General features: G+C 47.2%; 1 protein-coding gene across 1 annotated transcript; it reads right to left on the bottom strand.

Moving 5' to 3' along the window:
* Positions 1–12,450: 12,450 nt before the first annotated feature.
* Positions 12,451–13,425, bottom strand: LOC128937011 (proto-oncogene Mas-like). Its single transcript, XM_054276342.1, has one exon. The coding sequence runs from the start codon at positions 13,423–13,425 to the stop codon at positions 12,451–12,453; it is 975 nt and encodes a 324-aa protein (XP_054132317.1).
* Between the last annotated feature and the right edge of the window lie 310 nt (positions 13,426–13,735).

Genomic DNA, 13,735 nt, shown 5'->3' with positions numbered 1-13,735 from the left:
TATCACACAGATCATCTCTTTCAGTGGGTGAGGCAGGAGATGGGGACACGGTGGCCTCCTCCATGGATGGACTCTGGGCAGGCAGTGGGATGTGGCCCCTGGCTGTGATCAGAGTGGATGGGCAGTCAGTGCTTGGAGAATCCAGGGATGGGCCCTTTGGCTCCTCAGCAGCTCCCTGCAGTGGGAAGGATTCAGTGGAGAGGGATGTGATGTGCAGGGGAAGAGGGCAGTAGAAATTGCTGGGAGACAAAGGTAGGAGGCTTGGGAGTTCAGAAGAAGACACAGAAGGGAAGCTCTGGGCAGAGGAGGGGGGAGTTGGGGAGGGCCCTGCAGTCACCGTGAGAGTGTGGCAGGAACAGAGCAGTTGCTGCAGGAGAGGAAGGTGGGGTAGGGAGGAAGGCAAACATTCCACTGACCTGTTCCCTGTGGGGCAGCAGCAGGCAAAGGGCTCTGTGCAGATCAGCGGCGCTTCCTGGTCCCTCTTGTTCCTTTGGGATCCATGTCCTAAAGCGACTCCTGGCAGGTCAGGGACATGAAGGAGAAAGTGCCCAGGTCACCAGGAGCTCCTCACTCCTGCCCCACTGGCTCCTCTCTCTTTGCCCTGTCCTGGTGTTGCTCCTCAATGCTCGGTGGAGTCATGGGAAAGTCAGAAATTGCATCTTTGGCTCTGTAAGAATTTCACTTCCTCACACTTATTTATCATGGCTTTTTGCTACAGAGGAAGTGACTTTTGTCAAAAGCTCCAAATGAAACATTTTGCAGATGGTTTATCATTCCCTCCTGATGGAAAACATTTCTTCCCTGCAGAGTGGCCCATTCTCCGACTGCCTTCCCTCTCCTGGCAGGTTTCTACCATTCCCTGCTTTCCTTCTCTGACACAGGTCACGGTCCCTCCAGCAGCAGAGGGATGCTGGTGGTGCTGGTGGCCCTGAAATGCTGACAGTGCTGAATGTTCTGATGAGGCAGCTGGGTGCTTGTCAGAAGTAACTCCAATTCCGTGAGGAGCTCAGGGATATTTGCCAAAGCCTCCCCTGGGCTCAAGGAAACAGAGCTGAGCTGCTCCCTATCCCATTCTATCCTATCCTATCCTATCCTATCCTATCCTATCCTATCCTATCCTATCCCAATCTCTGCACCCCATTCCCACCCCACTCTCCATTCTCACCCCATCCCATCACATCCCAAAGGTTTCCCAGATGGAGCCGCTCCCCCACTCTGAGCGCGGCCTGTCAGGCTCTGCTCTCCTCTGGCTTTGCCAGCATCCAGACCCCCTGCAGCCCCCTATGACCCTCTCCTGACCCCTCCAGCCTGCCCTGACACGGCAGAACCCATCCAGGGCTGATTTTTTTTCCCCTGACAGCTCCCCCTGCTCCACCAGGGACCCCGGCAGTGTCCCTGCTCCTCCTGGCCATAGGGTTCTAGGATCCAGGAGGGAGGAGGAAAACCCAGCTCCAATGTGCTCCTCAGGATCACACAGGATGATAAATGTGGCTGGAGCCAGTGCAAAAACAGATTTGGAGGCTTGCAGTGGTTTTGGGGCAAATTCTGTATCAAGAAGCGAAAGCACATGGCTAAAGGAAAAGTTCAAGTCAAGGTCACCTTTAATATCTCAGCACTCAGTGAATACAACCACCAGAGACCCCTCTGAATGATCCTCCAGGATCAGGAGAGGACTTGGAGAAGGAGATGGATGCATGGAAATGAGTCCTAGGAAAGTGATGTTTATGTATTAGATAAGAAAGACACACAACCCCTGTTGTAAAGTCTCACACCAAACAGAAATATGGAGACGTGTAAGAGCTGTAATGAGAGATGCAGGACTCCAGGTGGGGCTTCAAGATGCAGTTTCTTACATCCAAGAGGTTACAGCAGTCCAGGGTGGTGGGTGACAGAGCCTGTGCCCACAGCTGTCAGCTCCAGCTGCAGGCAGGCCTGGAGACCCTTTGCTTTAGGTTACATTGCATTACATACTTTTCTTTGCTGAGCATCTTAATACAGTAGAACCAATCTATACCTTAACTTTTATCTCTAGCCTACCCGAAATACTACAATTACCATATTCATGTTCCTTTTCTCCAATCACTAAAAGTTGTACATTACAGTTTAAGCTAGAACTTGTTAATCAGTTTTCTTGCATTCGAAAATTCTGAGACCTTTTTTCTACTTGCAACATCAGCAGGCTTGTTTGCCTGTGCTATCTCTCTGGTGGGTAAAAACATCTTCTTGTTTGAGGTGAGTTTATCCTTTGCTCTAAGTCATAAAACCCCCTTCTCACTAACTTACCCTTTGCCTCCTTGGTTATCCAGCAAGATTGGCTCAGCAATTCTTTTCTTCTATATCAAAACTTGCTTCCATCTCTATTCATTCATCAGATTCTACATTCAAAAATCTTTCTGCTAAGCATACATATATGTGAGACTATTTTGGCAAACTTTCATTCTTCCGAACAGACATCGTACTGTGTGTCCTTTGGAGGTAAAGAACTCCTGATTCCTAATGCTTCCCATTGTGTTTGAAAATTTATTCTGGGTGATTTTGGTGTCACTTCCAGTTCCCATCTCCACTCCACTCCCTATCCCATCCCATCCCATCCCATCCCATCCCAACCCATCCCATCCTGTGGCTGCTCCCCGCCTTGAAGCACTGTGCATTGGGCTCTGCTGCCTCCAGCTGAGACATTTGGGATCAGCAGCCTCCAGACCCTTCCTGACCTCCTCCAGACCCTTTGAGAGCTCTCTGACCCTTCTGGACCCCTCTGACTGTTGCCTGATTGATAAATGACACAAAACTCGGATAAGTTTTGTGGGTGCTTTATTAAGGGCCCGGGGGTGCCGGTGGACTAACGTCCCAAGTCCGAGCCCCCAATTTCACATATGAGTACTTCCCTTTTTATACATGCAATTCATAACAAGGTCTCCAAGAAACAGTTCCCCTTGCCTAGTCACAGTCCCCTTGTGATACATTCCTTAGTTCACAAGCAAGATCATAAATCTTCTGCTTATCTTATTCTAAGAGCATTGTATGCTGCCTCCAGACAGGTTAGCATTCTTACTTTCCTGCACTACTTTAAATATTTATTGAATTCCTAAGACTACCTGCTAGGTTACACACAAACCCAACACACACACTATCAACGGCTACAAACTGCTTTTAACAAACCAATTCACACACAACTCATAACGAAACTATAATTAAACATTTTGCAAAATTTCATTTCTTTTCCAACATTTCCCCCCTTTTGAGCATCCTTCAGTCCTGCTGCAAGGATGCTCAATCAACAGTATTGACAGTAACATCTTCATAACGAGGTGGGGAGTGTTCTTCATTCTGCCACCCGCAGGTCATCGCCTTCAGCAACCGGAGAGATCGCTTCTTTTCCTTTTCAATCACACCTAAAAGGCATCTATATACAATCCATATAGTCACTAAAAATACTAAAAACATTAGTGCATGCTGTATAGCAGACGTAATCCAGCCAGACAGGTGAAGCCCCAAAGAATCAAATACTGCTCCTATCCAGTTATGCTGTGCTTCCTTTTCAATTTCCTTGGTTTTTGTTTCCACTTCTGCCAGTTGAGAAATATCTTTCTCAACTTCAAGTGTAACATTTGGAATGTGTACACAGCAATGATCTATTCTCCTACTTAGGTAACCACAAACTCCATGTTCTTTTAACAGTAGCAAATCCAATGCCATTCTGTTTTGTAGGGTCATTCTTGATGTAGCTTGCAATTGCAAATTTAGATCTTTAAATCCCTTCTTAGTAGCTGCTGCCAGCCTTTCTGTCTGTCCTAACAAATTGTTGAGCATCTCCCTATTTCGATATGTCGCTACCGGAGGGAATAATGACTCTAATATCCATCCAAATTGTACTCCTGAGCCAGGTTCATGCCACTGCTCCTCTAGGGATTCTTTCCTCTTTCTGAGTCCTTTCCTTTGGATCAATCTACTCTGTTTCCCGTATGGACACAATGTGGGAACCCCTAGGGTGATTTGTGTTACTGATCCATCTAGAGGTAAATGTGTGGTCCACTGTCCATGTCCCAACACCCAGACTAGATTTCCAGGGCTATGCACAGTAGTATATCTGCAATCTATAGGTCCATCCATGGACTCTCGGCTAACCATGTGATCATACCCCCTACACTCGCATCCCCACTTTAATGCCATTTTCACCGGTACCAATCCAATTCGGTCTTCCGGTGTATCACATGTAAAAACCTCAGCACAATTCCAATCCTCTTTCTGCAGTCTGAACTCTCGGGAAGATGTAGACGTGATAAGGGCCCTATAATGTGACTGATTCTTTACTCCTGACCATTGGATGCACCATTGTACTTCCCCAAGGTAATTATAGTGTTCCAAAACACTGGGTCCCCATAATGTCTTCCAACTATTCCAGGTGTCAAAATTCTGTGTGACATTCTGACAACTCATCTCATTTCGGTGGGATTTCATTCTTATTCGTACTGTATTGCATGGCTCATCTATTGGGGTTGCAATTAAACACTTCCTGGTATTTTGAATCCAACCATAATGATTGGGTTTCTTTTCACATTCCTCTCTAGTCATAGCCCGAATGGTCATACACAAATCCCTCCATACATCTACTGGTTTGGGAACTGACTGGCAGGACCATGAAACATTCTTGAATGTTTCAGGCATTTTGGTTACCAGTATTATTCCCCAGGGAATTGGTTCACCTGCAGCCTGTGGTAACGGTAGGCAAGTTGTTATTTTAGTCATGTTCTGCATGATCCCAAAATCTCTAATTAATCCTACCACTAAGTTTTCCTGCTCAGCATTCCGTTCTATTGTATCATTAGCCTCCCGTCTACTCCTTCTACCGTGTCTCTCTAAGGATAACATCATTCTGTCATGCCTCCACCATGCATTTCCTATTCTAGGATTAGTGACATTCGACCACCCACAACCTTTGCCTTCCTTCTCCCACCAACTGGTCCCGTCCTCTATTCTGTCCCAGGTCAGTTCCCTATTTTGCTTCCACCATTTGACCCGTAGGTTCCTTTGATATCTTGATCTTACTAGGAAGGAACAATTTATTCTGAGGGGTGGCCCATCCCACATGTCCACTGCCATTGATACTGGATCAACCTTTATGTTTTCAGCACGATCCCCTGTCCCTGGCAAAACCCTCATCTCATTTTTTTGTAATCAAAACTATCCCGTATCTTGACCAAACATGTATATTCTCCTGTATTGTTTGTGGTTACCTTAGTAAGATTCAATACCATGTTTCCTTGTTGTTTATCCTGATCCCAACCGACTCCGATCTTGCCTCGGCTTCTTTCAGCCCCCTGTTGCCATATTGCAGTAACTTCACCGGCCTCAATTCTCTGGCTGTCAAATATAACACAAGTTAATTGAACATCCATCCCTTCCATGACTGTAACCTTTGTTTCTTCAACCTGTACTAGAGTAGACCCTTGAATGGGTACTAGTCTCATGATCACTAGCAGTAATATAATTAAGAAGGCGGCTTTGCACAGAAGATCATCCGGGTTGGAGACACTATCTGGGTTTCCCATTGGAACGGTGCCTTCTTTACCCTGGTGTAATGGATCCAAGCATCCATCCCCTGGACCTTCACCGCCGTGTAGGTCGTCATCATCACCTGGTGGGGTCCGCTCCATGATTCCCGTAGCGGATCCGTGATCCACTTCTTGACGTACACCTGGTCCCCAGGCTGAATGTCGTGGACAGAATTCTCCAGCGTGAGCGGTCTATTCCACTGTAACGTATTTCTTAAAGAATTCAAGATCTTATTAAGTGACATAACATACTCTGCAATTGCCTGGTCCCCACTCACATGTACCTCCCCTTTTAATACAGTTGCATGATATGGTTTGCCATGTAGTATCTCATATGGACTTACGCCTATCTTTTCCATTGGTTTAATTCAAATCCTGAGTAGGGCCAAAGGCAAAGCTTGAGGCCAGTGCAGTTTAGCTTCCTGGCAAATCTTTTTGATTTGTCCTTTCAGGGTTTGATTCATCCTTTCCACCTGCCCACTAGACTCAGGTCTCCAGGGGGTATGCAAATTCCAAGTTATATCCAACAGTCATGCTAATTCCTGTACTACTCCGGCTATAAAATACGGACCCCTATCTGATGACTATCCTAAAGGTACTCCAAATCTTGGTATTATTTCTTTTAACAAGGTTTTTACCACCTCCTTAGCCTGATTAGTTCTACATGGAAAAGCTTCCGGCCACCCTGAGAACGTACATACGTACAGTAACAACTATCTGTATCCCTGTGCCCTAGGCAATTCGGAAAAATCAACCTGCCAGTAATCTCCTGGTTGTGGCCCGACTTGCAGCTTTCCCATTTGTATTTGTCTCCTAACTACTGGATTATTTTTCAAACATACCGGGCACATTGCATTAACTCTTTTTGCCATTGTTAACATCTGATTAGAGATTATCTCATTCTCCAAAAATTTTACCAATACTTCTGCCCCCCAATGACATTTATTATATTCTGATTCCAAAATAAATTTCATTATGCAAGTAGGTACCACTATTTGTCCCATTGGTGTAACATACCACCCAAGCTGATTCCTCTGTGCCCCTAGCAAGTTTATTAGTTTTCCATCTTCTATTGAATATTTGGGCTCCTGATTCAGGTATGGGGTAGCCAGATTCGTTCTTACCGGTACCAATGCCATTTGAGTCCATATTTCCCGTGCCACTTGCCGTGCTGTAACATCAGCAAATCGATTTCCTCTGTAAACGTCTCCTTCCGCAGTCTGATGTCCTCTAACATGCATAACTGCAACTGCTTTGGGACTATGTACCGCATCCAGTAGCTGTAGCACTTCTTCCCGGTGCTTGATGTCGGTTCCCTGTGAATTCAAAAGCCCCCTTTCCTTCCATAACGCCCCATGTACATGAACCACACCAAAGGCATATTTAGAATCCGTCCAGATATTAACCCTTTTGTCCTTGCTCAAATACAGGGCTCTGGTGAGTCCAATCACCTCTGCCTTCTGGGCCGAAGTTCCAGGTAACAAAGCCTTTGCCTCTATTACCTGATCCAATGTTACCACTGCATACCCGGCATAGCGAGTCCCATTCTCGACAAAACTGGATCCATCAGTGTATAGTTCCCATTCAGGGTCTTCCAGTGGTTCATCCTTTAGGTCGGGTCTGCTGGCATATACTTGTTCAATTACCTCTACGCAATCGTGCACCAGTCCCCCAGCCTCCTGGTCACTGCGTAAAAACTCTGCTGGATTAACATGATTAGTAGTCTTTATTTCAATATCATCCTGTTCTCTCAGGATAGCCTGGTATTGCAACATTCGACTGGATGATAGCCAGTGACCCCCCTTTTGCTCCAAAATGGCCATGACCGTATGGGGAGCAAACACTTTCATTTTTGCCCCCAAAGTCAATTTCCGGGCCTCTTGAATAAGAATTATTGTTGCCGCCACGGCTCGTAAACACGAGGGCCACCCGGAACTTACCGAATCCAGTTGTTTAGAGAAGTATCCCACTGGCTTCTTCCAGGATCCCACCTTCTGGACCCCCAATGCCAGTTTTTGCCTCTCATTCACGTACAACTGGAATTCCTTGGTCAGGTCAGGGAGTCCTAGGGCTGGGGCCTCCTTTAGTGCCTGCTTCAATTCCTGGAAGGCCTTCTTTTGCTGTGTCGTCCACTCCAACCAATGCTGCTTCAAGGCCTCATACAGTGGCTTGGCTAGGAGACCGTAATTCATGATCCACAGTCGACACCATCCCACCATTCCTAGAAAAGATCTCAATTCCTGATGGTTACGAGGCAAAGGAATAGCACATATTGCCTCTATTCGGTTTACTCCCAAACGTCTCTGCCCTTGTGTGATCTCACAACCGAGATAAATAACGCTATTTTTGACCAATTGAGCTTTTTCCTTAGAAACCCGATACCCTGCTTGGCCCAGCATGTTGAGTAATTGAATTGTTAATTCCACACACATTTCCCTTTCCTTGGTAGCCAGAAAAATGTCGTCCATGTACTGCAGAACTACATACAAGGATGGGGATATTGTTACCTGGGTTATCTTCCATTCCTCTAGCTCCTTGGCCAGTTGGTTTCCAAAAATAGTAGGGGAGTTTTTAAATCCCTGTGGGATTCTCATCCACGTAAGCTGCTTCTTTCTCCCAAAATCAGGACTCTCCCACTCGAAGGCAAAATATTTCTCTACTGCCAGTGGGATGCAGAAGAAGGCATCTTTAAGGTCAATCACTGAAAACCATTTAAACTCCTCTGATACAGATGTTAACAAGGTGTAAGGATTAGCAACAACTGGATGTATGTCTTTCACTATTTCATTAATAGCCCTCAAGTCCTGTACCAAACGGTACTTACCATTAGGCTTCCTCACTGGAAAAATTGGAGTATTATACTCCGATTCACATTCCTGTAATATTCCTTGAACCAAAAATTGTTTAATTAACGGGGCTACTCCCCTCCTTGCCTCAAGCTTCAAGGGGTATTGCTTTACCCTCACTGGTTGGGCCCCTTCCTTTAGTTCCACCTTTACTGGCTGCGCAGCTTTAGATTTTCCGGGGACCCCTGACTCCCATACCCAGGGTACTACAGCCTGCTCAATTTCTTCTGGAATAGGAGAGGCATCCACTTCCTTGATCACAAAAATGCCTGCTATTTGTTCCTCAGGTATTTCCAATTTCACCCTTTCCCCCTCAAATATTATTTTCACATTAAGTCGGGACAACAGGTCTCTGCCCTGAAGGGGTGTGGGGCAATTTGGCATATACAAAAATTGGTGATCTAATTCCTTCCCCCCAAACCTAAGATTTAAAGGTTGTAAAAATGGTTGTTCCTCTAGCTTCCCTGTTGCCCCCACCACCTGTACCGTTGTGTCACTCAAAGGTCCCAATCGTCTATTAAGTACAGAATATGTGGCTCCAGTGTCTACCATAAATTCTTGATCCTTTCCATCTATCTCTAAAACTACCCTCAAATCCTGGTCTAGTCAGCTTTGATTCTGATAGTTTCCCAAAATTAGTGCTTGAGCTACCTCTGCTGGTCCTCCCGTGAATCCTCCCACAGGAGCATTCCCCATTGGACCTGTCCTTAATCCTATGTTTCCCATGCCCATACCTCCTCTAAGCCGGCATTCATTTTTCAGTGTCCCAACTGTCGGCAAAACGCAAACTGGTTTGGATCCAACCTCCCCATATTAGGTGCAAACCCAAATCCTCCCCGACCTCTTGCCAGCCCCCTCTGTCTGCGATTAGCTCCTCCCCGACCTCGACCCCTAATGGGTCTTCCTCCTGCCCCTGTCTGTTGCATTACAGCCAGAATACTAGCTTGTTGTCTTTTTGCAGTTTCTTTTTCCCTGTTGTTGTATACCTTCCACGCTACCTCCAACATTTTATCCAAACTCCGAGTGTCCTCTCCTTCCAGCTTTTGTAACTTTTTCCTAATATCCTCTTGTGATTGCCCCATAAACAACAATGCCAATTGAAGTTTTCCTGATTGATCCTCTACATCTAAATTAGTAAACTTCCAAGCCATGTCTTTTAATCGTTCTAAAAAGGCAGACGGAGACTCATTCTTGTCCTGCTTGACCGAATACAGCTTAGACCAATTCATAGTCTTAGGTATTCCTGTCCTAATTCCTTTCACCAACAATTCCTGATATCGTTTTACAGCCCTTATTCCTCCCGTAGGGTTTGGGTCCCACCTTGGTTCCTCACTAGGTACCAATTCATCAACTGTTTCATTTAGTTGTCTCAACCGAATCTCCTCATGAGCCTTTTCTCTAGTGGCTCTAATAACCATTTCCTTTTCCGTGGAATCCATGATAGTATCTAATAATACCTGTAAATCATTCCAGTCCAGATTCTGAGTCTTTATTACCATTTTAACCACCCTTGCCACCCTTTCAGGATCCTCCCGATAACTCCCCGCTGATTGCTTCCATATTACCAAATCCCTGGGGGAGAAAGGCACCTTTATAAGTATCCTTTCTCCCTGTGGTCCCACAGCTTCCCTTAACGGCGCAATTAACTGTGGCCCCTTCTGCCCCTTCCTCCCCTGGCGAGTCCGCCCTGCTAACGGAGTTCTTTTAACACTCTCATTCTTTTCACCATCATCACCATCACTATCACTCTCACTAGATCCCATTTTTATAGCTATATCCGCAGGGGGGGCAGGGGGCACATTAGGAGCAACCGGAACCCTCGGGGGTGCTATACAATAAGACAAATCTTCCTCGATTGAAAGATACAAATTACGCTCCTTTCTTTCTTTACATCTCACATGCTCCCTTTCATCATTCACTTCTAAAACCAAAATACCGCACTCCTTTTGCCATTCATCTTTCCGGTGTAAAACAAAGAACAAATCTAAATATGGTATTTCATCCCATTTCTCATTTTTCCTTAAAAATTGCATCAGAGATTCCATTATCCCCAATTCCAGTGTACCATTCACCGGCCATCCCGCTTCCCCAATCTCATATTCAGGCCACCAGTGATTACAATAATCTATCATTTTGCTTTTATCCAATTCTTGATAATACCCCTCACTTTTCCATTGTTTCAATATACAACCTAATGGCGTATTTCCAGGTATTTTACCATTGGCTTGCACTAAGGTTTTAAAAGTTTTAAAAGACATCATATTACAGCCTTTAATTCCACCTTTAATCCCAATAAACCAATATGCCTTAAACCAATATACATTCTCGCCGTCCTTCCCAAAAAAAAAAAACAGGAGGCGAGTTCCGGTCCTGCGACCTTAGACGTCTTATGGCCGGAGCCTAGGCTTTTCTACAAACCACCAAATCCAAATCCAATTATCACCTTTTTCCAATATAAAGCACCTCCGGGCCTACCTTAATGCAGTTGTCCGACAGGCGCAGGGGTGGGTACGAACCGATGACTCCCCGAGAAATGCTTGGTGCCGGCTTGGAGTGGATCGAGACGCGGAACCACCCCGGCAACCTTCGGAGTCCTGCCGCGGTCACCAGAAAAACTGTTGCCCGATTGATAAATGACACAAAACTCGGATAAGTTTTGTGGGTGCTTTATTAAGGGCCCGAGGGTGGCGGCGGACTAAGGCCCAAGTCCGAGCCCCCAATTTCACATATGAGTACTTCCCTTTTTATACATGCGATTCATAACAAGGTCTCCAAGAAACAGTTCCCCTTGCCTAGTCACAGTCCCCTTGTGATACATTCCTTAGTTCACAAGCAAGATCATAAATCTTCTGCTTATCTTATTCTAAGAGCATTGTATGCTGCCTCCAGACAGGTTAGCATTCTTACTTTCCTGCACTATTTTAAATATTTATTGAATTCCTAAGACTACCTGCTAGGTTACACACAAACCCAACACACACACTATCAACGGCTACAAACTGCTTTTAACAAACCAATTCACACACAACTCATAACGAAACTATAATTAAACATTTTGCAAAATTTCATTTCTTTTCCAACATGACAACCTCCAGGCCTGCGCTGGGACCAGATTTTCCCCTACATTCCCACTCATCTAGGACCATGAGCAGTGTCTCTCCTGCTTCCAGCCATTCCTGCTTTTGTACCTTGAAAAAAAAAATTCAGCAAAGAAATAACACTTTACAGCATTTAGCTGGAATGGTATCTCATGCCTTAACCTTGCTTCCAGGCCTGATTCGCTCAGATGTCTCAGGTACTAACACAGCTGAGAGAGCAGCATTTCTGCCACATTTGCCAGAGCAGATGCAGACGTGTGTGCACACAGCCAGCCAGTCAGGCAGAGTCAGTGCAAGGTGCCTGTGAGCAATTGCCCTGGCAGGCAGTGAAATGCTCCCTGCGGATCCCTTTGCATCTCCTCCCTGGGCCAAGGGCTGGGCCTGGAGCCCTGGCGGGATGGGCCCAGGAGCCGTCGGCGTTCGGGGATCAGCCCAGGGCAGCAGCCGGGAGAGATCCCAGCTGGGAGAGGCCCCAGTGCCAGGGAGCTTCTGCTCAGCGCTGCTGGGCCCAGCAGAGCTCCAAGGCTCTCCTTTGGGGCCGCTGCTCACAGGGCCCCAAGGCATGGGCGGCACTCACAGCAATGGTTCAGCCTGGCCACACTTGGGGCCAGCAGCTTCCTGGGACAGTGGCAGAGCAGGGATGCTGTGGCATCCAGGGCAGTACAATAATTTGCAAGGCTGTTGATAAAAGCCCAGGAGGTGGTTGGACAGCAGCAGTTGCTGGGAACAGAGGGTGTTTCTGATCAGCGCCACAGGAGCTGAGCCCAGGGGCTGCTCCTCAAGGCTGAGGCCTCCCAAGCACGGATCAGAGCCCAGAGCGGCCTGGAAAGGGGCTGGGGATGCAGCAGCACAGGGAGGGTGATCCTGTGGATATTTATTGATCAGGAGACTCAAGGAATTTCTCAGCCACTGTCCCAGGGTCCTTCAGCAGTGCAGTGGAAGGGATCAACAGGCTCAGACCCTGGTGTTTACCACAGGATCATTTCCAGAGGCAGTGTTTTCTTCTGGCTCCTCAAACACCCTGTGGATCGCCTCCCTTAGGGACTGGATGGAGAAGTACTTCCTGCAGCTCCCCATGGAGCAGTGTCTCCAGCAGCTCCCCATGGAGCAGTCTCTCTTCCAGTTCCCCACCAAGAAGTAGATAAAGGGTTTGATGCTGCTATTGATGCTGGTGAGCAGGAAAACCACCTGGGAGGGTACACCTGTGTAACTGAACTCCAGGAGAGACCAGAGACTGAGGGGCAGACTGACGAGTGCAACGAGGAAGACAACAATGTCAAGCCTCTTGTGTGGCTGCTGCTGGGAGCTAGGCTTGAGATGAATTAAGAGGATTGTGCTGGAAATGACCATGGGTACAGCAAATAGAAAAAGGTTGACGGCGTACATGGAGGTGACAGCCACCTGGCATTGCTCCTGCTCGTGTGACTGGCACAGGGAAGTCACCGTGGGATTGACAGCAATGACAACAAAGAGGAAGGCCCAGAACAGGAGACTCATCACAACCCTCAGCAGGTGCTCAGGAAGTTGGCAACCACAGAATACCAGGCAGAGGATGGACCTGCACCTCTCAATGCTGATGAACGTCAGTCGGTACAGCCCCATATTGTAGGCGAACAGCGACAGCTGGAAAAGCAAGCTCAAATACATTGGGGACATTATAGCAGAGAAGGAAACCTCCTCCACAAGGAATACCAGGGTGGAGGGGACCATGAAGATGAGGAAGAGGAAGTCGGTGATGGCCTGGTTGAAGATGAAATCGGTGATGGTATTAATGTGCAGTAGCCAGAGGAGAGCCCCGTTCCCAGCCAGCCCACAGAGCCCAACGAGCAGCATCACAAAGTGCATGGCCATGCTGGAGACATTGATCTCACACTGACCAGGTCCATCTGTTGGTGAGGTGAAAGGAGGGGATGCGGTGCTCACCTCCATGGATGGATGCTGGGCAGGCAGTGGGATGTGGCCCCTGGCTGTGGTCAGAGTGGATGGGCAGTGAGTGCTTGGAGAATCCAGGGATGGACAATGCGGCTCCTCAGCAGCTCCCTGCAGTGGGAAGGATTCAGTGGGGAGGAGAGAGATGTGCAGGGGAGGAGGGCAGTGGGAATGGTGTGATATGAGAGGGAGGTGGGAGGATTGGGCTGTTCAGCAGGGGATGCAGAAGCAAAGCTCAGGGCAGAGGAGGAGGGAGCTGAGGAGGGCCCTGCGGTCACCAGGAGAGGGTGGCAGGAACAGAGCAGCTGCT

Source organism: Melozone crissalis, unplaced genomic scaffold (genome assembly GCF_028551555.1).
Source record: "Melozone crissalis strain CALT ecotype California unplaced genomic scaffold, PUWL_Pcris_2 ptg000018l_1, whole genome shotgun sequence".
Taxonomy (NCBI): Eukaryota; Metazoa; Chordata; class Aves; order Passeriformes; family Passerellidae; genus Melozone; species Melozone crissalis.
This window is presented reverse-complemented; position numbering and strand designations above follow the sequence as displayed.

Excerpts from the sequence above, each read along its gene's own strand:
- LOC128937011 (XM_054276342.1), bottom strand. The coding sequence starts at position 13,425 with ATGGAGGTGAGCACCGCATCCCCTCCTTTCACCTCACCAACAGATGGA.